General features: G+C 39.8%; 2 protein-coding genes and 1 non-coding gene across 7 annotated transcripts; 2 read left to right on the forward strand and 1 right to left on the reverse strand.

Moving 5' to 3' along the window:
- The first annotated feature begins 991 nt into the window (after positions 1–991).
- Positions 992–1,063, forward strand: TRNAH-GUG (transfer RNA histidin (anticodon GUG)). The gene has a single exon. It is a non-coding gene; the product is annotated as a tRNA-His (tRNA).
- Positions 1,064–6,256: 5,193 nt separating this feature from the next.
- LOC122407558 (E3 ubiquitin-protein ligase MARCHF1-like) lies at positions 6,257–10,123 on the reverse strand. Of its 3 annotated transcripts, XM_043413861.1 has the most exons (7): positions 10,016–10,123; positions 8,708–8,930; positions 8,358–8,621; positions 8,016–8,196; positions 7,616–7,790; positions 7,301–7,503; positions 6,257–6,568 (listed from the first exon to the last, which is right to left on the reverse strand). In XM_043413861.1, exons 2-7 carry the CDS (start codon positions 8,775–8,777, stop codon positions 6,355–6,357), a joined length of 1,107 nt encoding a protein of 368 aa, XP_043269796.1. In that variant the 5' UTR covers positions 8,778–8,930; positions 10,016–10,123; the 3' UTR covers positions 6,257–6,354. The 3 variants fall into 3 exon arrangements, with proteins under 3 accessions (XP_043269796.1, XP_043269797.1, XP_043269794.1); XM_043413862.1 differs by lacking the exon at positions 10,016–10,123 and having other exon boundaries at positions 7,313–7,503; positions 8,708–9,083; XM_043413859.1 differs by lacking the exon at positions 10,016–10,123 and having other exon boundaries at positions 8,708–9,083.
- A 297-nt stretch (positions 10,124–10,420) lies between these two features.
- Positions 10,421–13,411, forward strand: LOC122407881 (uncharacterized). 3 transcript variants are annotated; one of them, XM_043414352.1, is made up of 4 exons: positions 10,421–10,503; positions 10,916–11,182; positions 11,530–13,168; positions 13,254–13,411. In XM_043414352.1, the coding sequence occupies exons 3-4, from the start codon at positions 11,545–11,547 to the stop codon at positions 13,295–13,297; spliced, it is 1,668 nt and encodes a 555-aa protein (XP_043270287.1). In that variant the 5' UTR covers positions 10,421–10,503; positions 10,916–11,182; positions 11,530–11,544; the 3' UTR covers positions 13,298–13,411. The 3 variants fall into 3 exon arrangements, with proteins under 3 accessions (XP_043270287.1, XP_043270288.1, XP_043270286.1); XM_043414353.1 differs by having other exon boundaries at positions 13,257–13,411; XM_043414351.1 differs by having other exon boundaries at positions 11,530–13,411.
- Positions 13,412–15,476: the final 2,065 nt, after the last annotated feature.

Raw genomic sequence — 15,476 nt, forward strand, 5'->3', positions numbered from 1 at the left:
TTTATGAAAAAGAGTTAAATGAAATAAAGTTAATCGTTTCGACAAACAGAATGAATTTTGGCGGCGCGAGGCCTGAAATTTTGTTCCATAAGATTTGCAACGCCTCATGAAAAGCGTCGAGGGTTCAACGAACATTTGCGAACCGGAAAAAAGCGTAGCTTCGAACTCTTGTATCGCTTTGTCAACGCAAACGTCGGTTCGATCGTCATTTAACTCACTCGAAATTCCAGCCCGATCAAAAAAAAGTTGGAGATTCTTCTCGTCTCGTAAATTTACTCTACACCCCGAGAACAAATATTATCAAAGAGGCGTGCGAATTTTAGAGAAAACGCGAAGGAAAGCCAAGATGGAATTTGGCATACGAGGCTGTTTGGCCAACAAATGTTTAGGGGCCGAAAATTTAAGGCGTTGGTGCAACACGAAATGTATAAATAAACGTGTGCTCCTATCTGTATTCGCTATCACGAACCGTTCGAAAGCTGATTACAGGGCGGTGCGATTTTTACAAAGCTCCGAATTAGCCTGGAATTTCTTCGAAAGCGTTCACTTTTCATCCTGCTGTTTTCCTAATCCATTTCGTGTTTCGTCGCAGCATCTCTAAATCTTCTCAAGCTACTATAAATTTGGCAGAATCGTGAGGAATCGACTTCGTACCAAAAACAATATCGATTTAGACAGAAGAAAGACTGGGAGGTTGAGCGAATAACACCTCCTGGACGGTGGAGTCACGACGAGCAGATGGAAAGTTCTTCATTCGCATTTTTTTCATGTTCGCTTCTCGCAACGATGCGAATGACATGATGAAGTGTAATCGCCTTTCTTATCGCAGTATCTCGCCGGCCGCTGAGATGAACTTTCGCTCGCGCGTGCTGCAGGCGTCTCAGGAAAAAGGAGGAGAGAGAAAGAGCTCTCGTTACGGTAGATCGATCAAGTGGCCCGCTATCTCGATCGATTTTCTTCTCTCGAGACTTGACTTTCAACTGCTCCAGTAGCCGTGATCGTCTAGTGGTTAGGACCCTACGTTGTGGCCGTAGTAACCCAGGTTCGAATCCTGGTCACGGCAATGTTTAAACATTGTCACGGTGGAGCTTCATTTTTTTTCCGACAACATATTTTTACTTGAAAAAATCGATGGATTTTCCCCTCGCGCGGAAATCGACGTTCCGCTTCTCCGATAGCCTCGAGCTTCTAATCCTCAAGACCGTTGTCACGTTGAAAATGCGTTTTTCGCAATGACAAATATTTTTACGGAAAAGAATAATCGATTCGATTTCAATCATGACGAAAAATCCAGATCTTTCGTGGAAAATTTCTTTTTTTGTTGGTTAAATCAACTTTCATTTCTATCCGAGCTTAAATTGGAAATTAAATTTTGCAGAATAATGGCATTGTTCGGCGAATGAAAAATTAAAAAGTTCTCAGCAACATTATCATTTACGCTCGCGAAGATTTTGTTTGAAACTCTTCTCGTTTATGATTTGCAAAATCGCACGTTGAAATGATATGCCTCTTTTTTAGAAGCGTTTTTTTTCAAAGTCCCTAAAAATATATAATTTCGCAATTTTTTATAGGTATGGAAGGAAAATATATAGAAATGAAAGAAAAATTTGGAATCTTTGTTGCAGCCAATAAATACAAATTAGTATTTCTCACATTAAAAAGATGTTTTTGTACTTTTTAAATATCCTTGAAACTATACCGAAAAGTTCACTATGTTAAGTTATTTCCGTCTATTCTAAAAACACTTCCGAAAACAATCGATTTTTTTGACTTTCCAAAGCAGGGCCCCCCTTGACAAAGATTCGGAAGCACTTGACGAACAGCAATTATTTATTAATGATTCTGGAAGGTAAAACGGAGTTTAGTTATATCAGTAAAATATCGTCATTGCATATACGGAAGTTGGGTTGATATTGAACGATGATCGAAAAATGGTGAAAAGTCATGGATCCTTTTTCGAATGAACATTAAGGGGCCTACCCTAATTAGACAAGCAAAAAAAAACTATTTTCACGAATTTATTTGACCAATATATAAATGACAAATATGGATACAAAAAGTGTTAGGCCTAAAAAATACACTCTTGAAATACACAAAAAAATGTTCTTACTTTTATTTTACTTAGTTTTCGTACAGCAAAAAAACGGGGGCAGAAGACAGATCTAAAAAAAAGATGGGTGTTCGCTGTTGATAAAATCTCTGGAATGGATGACCGGAGAAAAAAAAGATTCAATAGATAAATGGCTACAGCGCATGCCATACGATTTTTGATCTTTTCAAAAATGACAAAATGGCGGCCATTTTCCCAAAAACTACGAAAAAGCACGTTTTTTTCATTGTTTTTTGCAAAAAAAAAATAGTTCCCCGACCGCCAAGTAAACGTCGCTCAAAAGTACACTTGGACTGCTCAGATCTTTATAAAATGTTCGTACAATACTTTTGAATATCTATACTTTCAAAAAATGTAATGAAAAAATCGATTTTTTGAAAATTGCGATTAGGCTAGACCCCCTTAAATCGATATCGTTGTGACTCGAAGGATTATTTCGTGACGAAATTTGGCTAGTGTTCCAAAGACGTTGGCATTCGAGAGGTAAAACTGCCTCGAGAAATTGGAAAAGGGAACCGATCGTGCCATCAGAGAACGCGAACAGTCAAAAAATGCGAAAGAAATTGAGTAAACGGACGATTCATACGATGAATAGGGCGGACACTAGAGATTAGATCGAGAGACATTGATCATCGATATCGAACAGCAATAATTCTTCTTGTCTCTAGTGCACATGCAAATCGATACATTTGTTTAACGATGAAAATTCGAGAGTTGGAAAATCACGAGAAATTACTCATGCGCTTGTTTGGAATGTAAACAATGGAGAGGAAAAAAAAAGAAGAAATTTCATCGTGTTTCGGAGGCGGGAGAAGTTAGCGTCCGGATGGAAGCGAAAGAACGACAGATGGAAAAACATATTAAGGTACATGAATTTCCCCGTTTCTTCCCCTTGAAACGTATCGCTCACTCGAGATATTTCTTCAAAGTTTCGTTATGTTACTTTCGCTTGTGCTGGAACTCTTTTCGTCGCGGAATTTTTACCATTTTTTCTCTCCTTTTGCTTAACGCCCCCTGCCCCCTGCTGACGGGCTGCCAAAAACCGTGTGTACTTTGGCAAGACTCCATTCGACAAGTTCGAGAACGCGACAAATCAACGTGTGTCTTACAACTTATAACCATCACGTAAAACTCCATTTTCTTCTTTCCATTTCCTCCAACGTCTTTTCCCATTTTTTTCTACCCAATTTATTTGCCTACATTTTCTTCCTACCGCTGCTCCGTGACGACGTTTTTTTCACTCGCCCTTTATCTCACCTCTGCGAAGAAAATTCAGCCCGAATTGCACACGGAAAATCTGATAAATCAACTCACTCCCACGAATCCGACTCCAACGTCTTCGCTGCGACTCTATGCCCCGAAATTATGCCCCATATTTCTGTCGACCCACTCGTTCTTCACGCCTGTAATCAAAAACTCACCGAAAACACGTATATTCATATGTTCTCGTGAATTTCTATCTCGTATATCTTTATATACATCCGGGAGACAAAACACTTCCCAAAACGTTATTCAGGTCCTTAAAATAAAAAAAAAAAAAAACCATTATTTTTTGGCTCAAAATTTCGGATCTCGAAACTTCCATTCTTTTTTTACTTCGAAATTTGAATGACAAATTTTCTGACTCATTTTATAATAAGTTTCGTTTCGTGTCATTTTACCAATGGAACGAGGGAATAACAGTTCTCTGAATTGCAAAAAAAAAATTGAAAGACGATTGTTCCTTTGTAGTATTTGTTGCACGTATTTTTGATACTAGATTCGATGAATTTATGATTTGGATTAAGGTAGTTCATGCACGAAACAATTTTCTTAATAAAGTTTTGAAATTTACACAGAGTTTAAATATAGAGGTAGTCGACTGACATGCATATCGTTTTATTGGTTATTGAGATAAACGTGCCTTAAATATGAAGCAAAATACACAAGGTTACAGGGACCATGCCTATGAAAAATCGTTTATCTTTCCACATAACGAATGAACGCTTCTTACCATGTTTATAAAAAATTACACAATAACAATGAAGTATGTAATGAAAGTTTGGGAAAAAATTCGAGACGATTGTTTTACTAGTGATAATAAAGATATATTACGTTAAAGATTTAACAAAATTGGTAATGAGCACTCGTGTAGATGGCTTGTAATTTCATTCGCCACACGATAAGTTGGAATAATTTCTTTACAATTTCGAATTAATAACTCTGACATCAATTTGGAGTGATTAAATTTTTAATTAAGGAGTAAAAATCGATCCAATTTAGACACTCATAAAATACGATCCTTCGGGCATGATCTACCTCAAGGAATGATGAACGAGCCTTCCTCAGTGACAGATTAGAAAATGTAAGAAGACTTGAGCAAAAAAAAGTAGCAGACTGAAATGAATTTAGATGCGTTGAATTCGTGCAATATTAACAAATAAGAGAAATCAAAGTGGCGGTAATAAATGAGGGTGAAAAGGATATCTGTGTATGGGGTTGAGCTCGTGTTCGAATTTATCGGCTCGAACGTTTACGTGCAAACGTTGATATATCCATCGGCTCGAGCTTGTTAAGTCGAGACTTTTGCCATCAGCGGGAGGAAGAGAGAGCGAGAGCTCTCGGCCAAATCCTCTCTTCTTCGACGATGCCTTTATCATCGACGATAAATTTTGGCCGCTCGCCGATAGAGCTTTTCGTAGTAATTGGCTATATTTTACAAGTCCAGAGTTCTCTCTTCGTGCATGCACACAAACTGAGCATAAAAAATCACGTTTACCTTTGCATTTTTTCACTACTACCCTCGTTTGCAAAAAGTTGGTAAGATCGCAGAGTAAAAAGTACACGTTCATTCCAATTTTCCAGAATTTTGAGATATTCATTTCTTTCGAGTTTGGCCACGAAATTGAGGAGTTGGAATCACTTTTTCTTTATTATCATCATTCTTTGACGTTAATAGATCGGGAGTAGCTTCCAATCGTTTGATTTTCATCGAAAAGTTTATTCGTAACCGCACGATCGAGCAGTAAAATCGTCGTAAAACTCGAGATCCTATAAGCCTATAAGCGATCTTCGTTTCCCTTATTTAGAAAAAAAAGGTGATTTGGCATTGTCATCGAAAATGGTATGATGAAAAACGCTCGAAATTTCTCTTTATAGCAAAGCTCTGGAGTGTGTTTGTGTGCATGTGATCCTCGACACCTAAAAATAATTCAGTCGGAGGGTAGCCGAGCACGAATTCCACCAAGAAATCTTCTGTTTTTCACTCTCTGTTCTGCGCTCTGTTCGAGAAACATGCACGCACGTATGCAGATGCTGTACGGAGCTCTGGAGAACGCGGCAGAGGCAAGGAGAGCGAGCAGGAGAGCGGGAGAGAGAGAAACAGACGTGTTTGAAAATACGTAAAGGGCATCTTCGCTCTTTTATATTCTCCCGCGTCTAAATAACCCTTCCGACCACTCAATGTCACTGTAAATCAAATAATTATTGTTTCTCCACCGGCTGAAGATGGCGCAAAAATGTTGAAGCGTCAGAGGAGCGAAGAGGGGGAGCAAGATCGTAAATCCATTGTGAGGAGGCTCCGCGACCCTCGAAATTTACATCGCTGTATAAGAAAACAATCATTTTGATAAATCGTGTCCATAATGTCACGTCGATTTATTTATTTCGGAGAATTTTCCCTGCTCGTCTTCTCGCGAGCTTTCTCGATTTTAATCCCGGAAATAAAAAACAAGTTCGTCCCACTTTATCGATGAACCCCAACGGGTTCGTTCAACTAAATAAACTAAAGCTCGAACACGACGAAAGTTGACAACCTCTGTCATTGTGGATGCAACTCTCGCAGTTTACATTTTAATGTCTCGGTAATGCCAGGCAATGTATCGTGTTCTCGTAATGGTGCCTACTCTCGTAGCACCGAATGATATATATCATCATTGTTGCGCGACAGGGCTTCTCACTTATCGGGTCTAATTTGACGTCTCTTCGAGCCTATTGTTGGCCTAGATCCCCGAGTTTGTCCCTGCGAGCCTTTCTCAATATCGTAATTGACAAAAAGAAACAGAAACAAAAGGAAACACGCGTCGAAATCGCTTGTATTGCTTTTTTTCTTTACTCCAGTGTAGAAATTCGGTGAAAGAAAAAATTCGCTGAACGATTCGTGGGCAGTTTCGCACCGGAGTAACGGTCCGATAATCTTTATTATTCTCGAATTCGAACTTGTCTAACAAACTTGTGTCTCCGAGCTTCAAGGCTGCAAAAAATTGTCAACTATACGCCTCGTTCTCGTCGTCCGGAAAATAATCGAAGAGGAAATCATTCTCGTCGTAATCCATTCGTCTGGCCAAACGATATTCCATTCGTTCTTGGGCCGAATCGTCCACGCTCGTTTCAGCCTCGAGAGAATATCTCGACGACTCCGGTATTAATCTAACGACGAAATTGTTTCGCCAGAATCTCCGCCAACGTCTCCCGTGAAGTCTGATGTATGCGAACCGATGTTTTATTTATTTGCGTTCGTGCAGCGTCCAAAATCAAATTCAAAAAAACAATTTTCCTTAGTAAAATCGGGGACAATGTGTCAGAGAATTCTAATAAGTTAGTACGAAGAAATTGGTGCTTTTCAAACTCAATCGATAACGAAATATTCATATGGGACCGTTAACTCGTGTGATTGGAGAAAAAACGATTTTTTCCGCGTAAATTGCATCCAAAGAGAGCGAAGAATCGGTAGAAATTCACTTTTTCACTACTCGCGTGTAAACACTACAAATTAAAATAATTGTTATACTCGTCAAACCGTTTTTTTTTTCGTCGTGTTTGGAAAGTCGTGAAAAAACACAAAAATTGATCATAAGAGTTCGATAATCCTAGTTTCAAGGTTGGTTCAAACCTCACAGATCAAAATGCCGTTTAATTTTTTTCTTTCAGATGAGCAGACGCTCGTAATCCTGACAACCGAAAAAAACGTTATTTGAAAATGAACGGCCAAGTTGCGGAGAACGATTTCGAGTTGAAAAAATAGTGAAGTTTGCTTAAAATGTGAACAAATAATTCTCCGGGGAAAAAATCCTGAAAAAGCATAAAAAAAGAGTTTTCACACGGGATAACGACCTCAATGATTGGACAGAAAAATATTGAAAAATGTCTACTCTTCCACAAGACTCTCGCAAGTTAGCACTGATATTCTCGTGCTTTTTTATATTCTGGTACCTGCTGATGTACCTTCCCAGAGTGATAAGCCATCCCCAATAGGCAACAAGGGTGAGCGAACAAGTTGGCAGCATCGCGACGATCATCCAAGGGATCTCCTGAAATCCGCTCTCAATGATCATCTTCAGAGCAAGGGCACACACGTAGCATGAGAATAAAGCGAGCGGGGTCGTCACAAGAAGGTATAAAACGTCCAAAAGCATCTGCAAAGCAGCAAAAAAGTCTTCGATGAGTTCTTCAAGAATGACAATATTTGAGTAAATCGAAAAAATCAAAGTATTTATAAAATGAAAATAATAAATTGAAAAAACGTGCTTGTCGCGTCGCGATGACAGTGTTGAACCAAATTATGACGCTACGGAGGATTCCATGACGAGGCACTCTTTTGGTGGGATATCGATGACCGCACAGTTCGCATCTCGTATGTCCGGACTCGGTGAGCCATCTTTCGAGGCATTCGGTATGAACGAGACCGACGGTACCTCTACACCTTTTCGACGAGCCGAATGATCGTCGTCGATCAATGTCGAAAAAAACAGTTTGGTTATCGAATGTCGAAGCTTCTAATGGCTAAGATCCTTAATAGAATTTATATCCGGGTACAAAAAACGTTCGATTCATGATTTATTTGTCGCGAACGAAGCGTAGGAGGAGAATGAAAAGTTTGGAGAAAGAAAAACGCTACGGAACGTTACTGCGATGTACTCGGTCTCACTTGCAAGCTGATATCAGAGGCCCCAGGTAAGCGTAGGACGAAAGAGTCGATATCTGACTGTCGATTCTTCTTGGGCCGCGGTTTGGCCATTCCCAGATTGGATGCGATCCGGGCAAAGCTGGGAATCCACCCATATGACAAATTCTGCAGATGTCGCCCGTGGAAGAAAACCGCGAGTCTCCTATTTTTTTTTTTTTTTTTTTTTTTTCCATTTCAAAAAGCAATTTCAATGGTTTTACTCTGATGAAAAATTCCATGAGATTTCGATCGGAATTATAAAAAAGGACTGAAGTTTCGGCTTCGTTTGAATGTACGGAAACCGATTGATTTTCATTTGATTACCATCTTTTTCGAGTTTCGTCAAACTCCTATTTCGTTTTTGATCCACGGGCGAGCTTCCGGTCACTTCACCATCAGATTCGTCGTCGCCAGGAGTACACGAGTCTTCCGTCTCCGTTGTCGTTGAACGAGCCTCTTCCAAGGACTTCCGGTATGTCGCCGGCACTTTTTTCTTCCCCGTGAAACTTAGAGACTTTGAAGAGGCACTCGCCGCCAAATTCTTTCCGTCTCTCGAGTCCAAGGTTTTTTCGAGGCTCTCCGGAAATTCTATTGTACAATTAAACGTTGAAGTGATTCTTCCTCTCTCGCGCAAAGTAACCAGAAATAGCTATTCAGGGCGGCTTTTTTCTAACCTGTTTTGTTTCCCAGAGAATTGGATTTTTCGTCCAATCGCTCTTTCTCGTTGTTCCCCTTCGTGGACATCAATCCCGTATTTTTCTCCTTGCTTCCATTCCGTTTCAATTTTTCATGAATTTTCTTCCTATTTTCTATGATCTGATGGAAAAGTCTGAATAATTTTGGGCTGTGAAGACTTCAAAGAGACTCCACATCATGTTAGTCGACGAAATTTAAAACCTGATGAAAAGAACGATCGGAGTGAAGTATGCTGCGCATCCAACGATCGATACTTCGATCGAGCCTCTTTTGTACGTTATTTTTGTAATGGACTGAAACCGTCGGACATTCTCAGCTGAGCATTCATTTTGAAGTGTGTAATTGAGTGAAATAATCGTCAACTTAAAGTGGTAAATTGTCTGTCCTTGAGAAACCGTACATATCAAAATTTATTAATAGATTTTTCACGAAAATAGGAAAAAACAAGCTTACGAATAAAAATGAGTAACGAATTAGAAACAATTACTCGATTACCATCCAAACGCGCACGTGCATGTTGAGGGCCAAACGAAGAACAAGATAAGAATTTTCGTTGCAGAAAGCACCAGTAGCTCACAAAGAATTTCGTGATAATCATTACCGATTCGAATGAAAAATTTTCTCATTCTATTGCATCATTTCGTTTGAAATTCGTTATAGCACAAAACAACCGATAAACAATGCGCGGTCCGAAAAGCGCTCGAATCGCACGTAGCAACTATCGCAAGCACGTGCGGCTACTTGTCGATCAAATCAGCAACAGCCCTGAATTGCTGTTTTGATTTCTAGAACTTTCTGCACAGTTTTTTTCAATCTTTAGCCAAAAATGTCTTTCACATCATTTAATTCGCGATTTCCTTCGCAAATATTCAGAGAGAAATGGATTTTGATACGGAATTATTTTCTTATAGCAACTTCCGGAACGAATATTTCAAGTTAATGAAACATCATTATTTCTTGGTGGAAATGGTTTCTGTTCATCATTTTTTTTTAAATTCCTACGGCACGGCAATTCTCAGAAAAAGCCTTCCGTGAAAAAAAATGCTCGAAGGGTTTCGCAAAAACACAAACACTGAGAAGGATGGCTGCAAATATCGAAAATGAAATTCGTAATCGCTCGCTATTTGGGCAATTGATCCATACTCGTAATGAGAGAGCGTGAGATCAAAGCAAGGTCACAGGAACTTAAGAGGAATAATTTAGAAGAAAAAATGAATTTCCTAAGGAAAAAATTGATTCCTTGATGAGACGAACCTCCTCAGGTGATGGAAACTTTTATGGCTTACCGTAAATCGGCAGGACGTTGAGTGAAACGGTGCAGTTGTTTAATGACTCAACCGCAGATTCCGGTGAATTTTTTTTATCATAGGCACACTGTTCTAGGAGTGGCGTGATGCAGCCTGTGATCGACGTGACTGAAAGAAAAAAGTGTGGTAATTGTAAGAAACAACAGGCAGCGCGTGTCGTTGAATAAATTGTCTCCAAATCTGGACTAAGAAAACGAAATTGAAGGCCATATTCATTGCATAGAATTCTGTACTTAAATGCAATGATAAGTAATTTTTTTCGCTGGAAGTCATTAGCCTTGATGCGTTAGTTGGAAATTAGTAAAATTGGACGTGACGAAAAAAGGATTTTGGTTCGATCTACTGCGTATATAGCAGAAACTGATACTATTCACTAAAATCTTTCGACGTCGACGTGCATATTATTTACTGGAGAACACTTGGTTCCTGCGCTAGTTGCAATCGTGAGGCCAGTCGCGTGATACCGAGTGAGTAAATCTGTAAAATCTTCAACATTGGTGCAGATCAAGCATTATGCAGTTAAATTTTTTAAATCGGCTCCACAGAGATTTTGGGAGGTCGATGAAGCTCGGACATTTTTTGGTGCTGGTTCATCATTTCGTATATAGAAACCGCGTCAAAGCATCGCAACCAAGACCAATAGCGAATGCTCATTGCGTCGAAAAACTAGTTTTGCAATTAGTCCGTTACCGATTGATCAAAAGCTTCCATATACGAAACAGTGTGCCAGCTGCAGAAAATGACTTCGAAGCCGCGTTTCACTTGTTAAAACCAAGTTACCAATTCAAGTGGCGGGGAAAAACAATTGCTTTTCTTTTTTTCGATGGGAACTATTTCATTTGAATCGGAGAAGAATCCTGAGATACGTCTCGTTTCTAGGTAGTTACAAGTGCACAAACTCTCCACCAAAACCTTTGATGTGACTGAACTCCTTTGAGGAACCGCTACTGTCACGGGTTCTGGACGTTTCAAATCGACACCGACATCATATTCCAGCGATTAGTGATACTCATCCGAGTGGAATTAAATCACGTTGAATTAGAGGGATTCTATCACAGAAAAAGGAGAAAAGAATAGGGAGAGTCAGCATCCTGAGAAAAGAATTTGTCGAAATCGGTATCGTTAGTGCACGAAAGGCCACGCTAGGTAATTTGCATTATTTAATTTTTTTAAGGGGTTAAGCTACTGTGACAGTTCAGAGACATCGATTTTCACATTGATTGTATTGAGATTTCGGGATCACAACTTTTTCAAAGTTTTCGTGGTATGCAATTTCATATCAGCAAATATTTCTGTGAACCTTGTACAATTTCGAAGATATCCAAAGTCTTAATAGTTATTGAACTACCCCGTCTATAGACATGAACTGGTAACTTTAGTACTTTGTTTTTGGATCATCACAGTATCGTGAACCCCTCTAATGATAACAAGTAAACATGAAAACGAAATCAAGCCCATTGAAGGTCCTAATTTCGATCGAACATTTACTGCAGGAGCTGACATCCAAGATGTCTTCGAAGGTTGAGAATTCCACACTAGTGTGTATACGCATATCATCAGCAGGATCGATGATGAATACAGAATTTCATCGACTCTCAGCGAAATTCGGAAAAGATATATTTTCTGTTTGGATCAAGCCATCAAAACCTTTCCCACCGAATGCTGCAGCACTCAAAACTGGGTTGCAGAGTCGAGGTTCTTACATGCTCTTTCGTGGTCAAAGAGTTGATAGTGTCAGCATGAAAATGGCTTTGTCGATGTTCCTCGGAGCTCTCGAGACATTATCAAAGCCAGCATTACTCGTTACCCATTCTGAGAGAAACCGCTTCGTGCTGCTTCTTCAAGAAATTGAAAAATGGGGAATGACGGATATGTTTAAAAATGTCCTTGCAGGTTGTGCGGATAGTTATCCAATATTTAAACAACGCGACCAGAATTTGAAGGAGCGAAATCAACTCGCGTTGCACAATCTTTTACCATACTTATCGCACACAGAATACGTGGAAGACGAAAGCGACGAGACCTACTACCTTGAGGTTATGGAAGATCTTGTATCCAGGTACATAGGAATGCCTCTGCTAATCAAGTACAGTAATGCTGGACCTTTTTCAAACATTTTTCCACGCTTGACAAGTTTTGAAATATACAACGGTTTAAAACCCTTGCATTTGATTCTATCTGCGAATACTTTGGAGAATATAGCCAAAGCGGGGATTTCATACGAAATGTTGGAAAAAGCTTCGGAGACACGGAGTATCGCGAAAATTTTGCATCTGTTTAAAATACGGACAAATAATAAACAACGGATAAATAACGAATTCGAAACAGCATATGAAATTCTGCATTTCTTCGAAAACCAGGACCCGAGTCGCAAAAGTAAACGGCTGCAAGGAGCACCCGGAGACTTTTCGCGTGCGAAAAGACAAGATAATTCGACGATTCTAACTGAGAAAGAATCGAAACGACTTTTGGATGCAATTACGGTAGAAGAGAACGCTCAAAGCGAGTCAGAATCGGATTTAAGTAAGGAAGAACAGACTGAAATTGAGAATGAAATCATTGACGTAATGTCAAAAGATGGAACTCAAAACGAGCAAGACGGTTCATTGGCTCAGCAGCCGGGAGATCCTTTCGATGCATTCGGTAATGAAGGCCAGGAAGAAAAGAAAGATGAACCCGATTTCAACGTGATAGAACGAATGCAATTGGAGGAAGAGCTTGATAATCTAATGGGGATAAAAAGAGCCCGAAACGAGCAGGGAAATTCATTGATCGAGCTAGAGGAAAATCCTTCGACTGCAGCCAGTACTGATTTCTCGAGACAAATGCAAACTGAAGCGTATCCAGTTGCGAAAAAGAGGAAGCAAAATGAGAATGAAATCGATGTAAGTATGGCAGGAGGGGTAGCTCCATTCAGGCAAAGAAATTCATTAATCATGCGACAGGGAGAACCTTCGACCGCATTCAGTACTGATCTCCATGGGAAAATGCAAACTGAACTTGATTCAACTGAGAAAGAACAGAGACAAATTTCGCATGCACTTACCGCAGAAAAAAATTTATCGGACAACACCGATAATCCACTTTCCATACAAGAGCAACTTCTTTTCGATGAAATCGCTGAATTAATGGGTGAGTCTACTGCAGTTGAGCAGTTCCAAGTCCAAATAATCGGTCTTAATAAGAGCCGGTTCTAGTGGGCCACTCTTTATTTTAGCAGGTCCCAGTTTAACGGTTTTCACTTGGCCAGAATTAACATAACCAGGACAAGGTAAACCAGGCGTAAGCGGATAATTTCGCTGACTAAAATAATCTTTTCTTCTTCTAAGATGTAACGGAATTATCGGTGCTTGAAAATAAAAGTTTTTTCCGGGCTGTGTTTGTTTCTGCGTCTTTTACATACCCCGATTCCCATTCTTTCTCGTAAAATATCGACCGTGTGGCTGTAGTCGACGATTCTCGATTGTATGACCAAAACAAACGGCGGAAACCTTCGTCGCGTGCAGCCGGTGTTTCGAAGCGAGCTGGCGGTAACGATCAGTCACTTAACGGATCTAGAATATTCGACTTAAAATTTTTTGGGAACGTTAGACCGATTTAAAAAAGTTTCGGATCATGCAGAGTGTTGACAAAAAAAGAGGTCGAACGTTTTTTTTCTCGATCTAACGAACGGTGGGGAAAAATCGCACTTCCGTAATTCGCCCAACTGGCTCGTGATTGAATTTATTTGTATGAAACCCTGGAAAATGTACACGAGATCCAGTTGTATTAGTTTCAGTACGAAACAGCTCATTTTTAAACGAATATTAGCCGAAAATGGATCGTAATTTTGGCACGGTTGACAAAATGAAATTTCGAGTCCATCTATAGATGTGAATAAAAGTAAACGTGCGTTCGGAGATTTGTTTTAATGGAAAAAAAGGTATTTAAAATAGTTATTAAATAATAAAGAGTAAAAAAAAAAGAATAGATAGAAATGTTCATTGCCTACTGATGCTAAATATTTCCCAAACGCACACACAACCTGAACGGTGAACCAAATACCGAAACCTGAGAGGAGGCCTCGATGCTTCTGTAGTTTCCTAGGTAACGAGGACAACACAATTTTTGTCTCGGGGGAGAAAGAAAAAATCAGGGGTAGAGAGAAGATCATCGATAGACAAAGAACGAGATTAATTGAGAGAAATAAGGAAATCACAATTCTGGTATATTCTTATTGGTTCAGTTTTTTATTTCGTGATCCTCATAATCAAGGTTAGTTTACGATTTATTAATTTAACTCAACTATAGAATGTAAGGTGCAAGACATAGATAAATCTCAGCTCACACGGTTGTATCCATCTCAATGTCGAACCTCTATCTCACCGTGTGAGTCCTGTCTTGCACATCTCGTCATCTCAAATTTCGTAATTCTCTCTCAATCTCAAAATTGAATATGAATTATTCTCCTCGAATTTCCTCTTCGATTCTCAGTATTCGATCACATGAAATCATGTTCCTTCAATAATCGGTACGGATCAATAATATAATTTTTTCCAGGGATTACTAAATGAGCGATTCTAAGTTCCACACATACATTGAAAATAAAGGAAACGTGCGTATCAAATGCGTCTGGTATAAACGAGCTGTAAATAAAATATGGAACGGATGGAAAGTATAAAAGGAAGAAAAGTGGGAGGATTTTGGAGAGGAAATGCGTCGTGTCGGGTTGGTCATCTCGTTGGTATCGTTCCGCGTTCATTCCGGCGTGCTTTCGAGGCTCGATCTTCCCCAAGAAATTTGGCACGGGCCTGGAAACACCGGTGCGGTTAGTTTAAAAGAGACTTTCGGTGATTAAACCGTGGGTGGAGGAGTTTTCCTGCGTCATTCACGGAGAGAAAACGTCCGGCGAGAGCGTCCCGCTCGTCCCAAGACGAAAACTGCTCTCACTCTTTCTCTCTCATCCTCCGGTGAACGTGCGCGGTGAAAATCCTCTGGATATTATATTTCCGCAGTCCGCGTGTATATATTTCGGCCCGGTTTCCGGTCCGATTTCCCTCCCTGGCCCCTCGTCCTTCTCCTCCCCGAACGCGTAGAAATTCATTCATACCGTTTACCAACGAAACATTCCGAATGTATACACTCACCTATACAAGTGTCCGGCGCGTATGCACGTGTGCCGAATTTATTATTAGAACGAATATTGCAACCGCAAGTGCATCTCACCGACACCCTCCTTCCAATCTCCTTCCATTTCGACTTCATGAATGTATAAATATATATTTATACATGTATTTATAAATTACATAAATATACATAGATATTTTGTTGAGTTGCTGGTGGATAGGCTGTTGCGGGTGCGGTGAATTCATCCATCATCGTCAAGGCGTGCCGGACACTGAACGTTCGCTAAAAATGTACGCAAGTGCGAAATCAACTATTCGATGACTTTTCCGTATAT

The sequence above is a fragment of the Venturia canescens genome, chromosome 3, assembly GCF_019457755.1.
Source record: "Venturia canescens isolate UGA chromosome 3, ASM1945775v1, whole genome shotgun sequence".
Classification (NCBI taxonomy): domain Eukaryota; kingdom Metazoa; phylum Arthropoda; class Insecta; order Hymenoptera; family Ichneumonidae; genus Venturia; species Venturia canescens.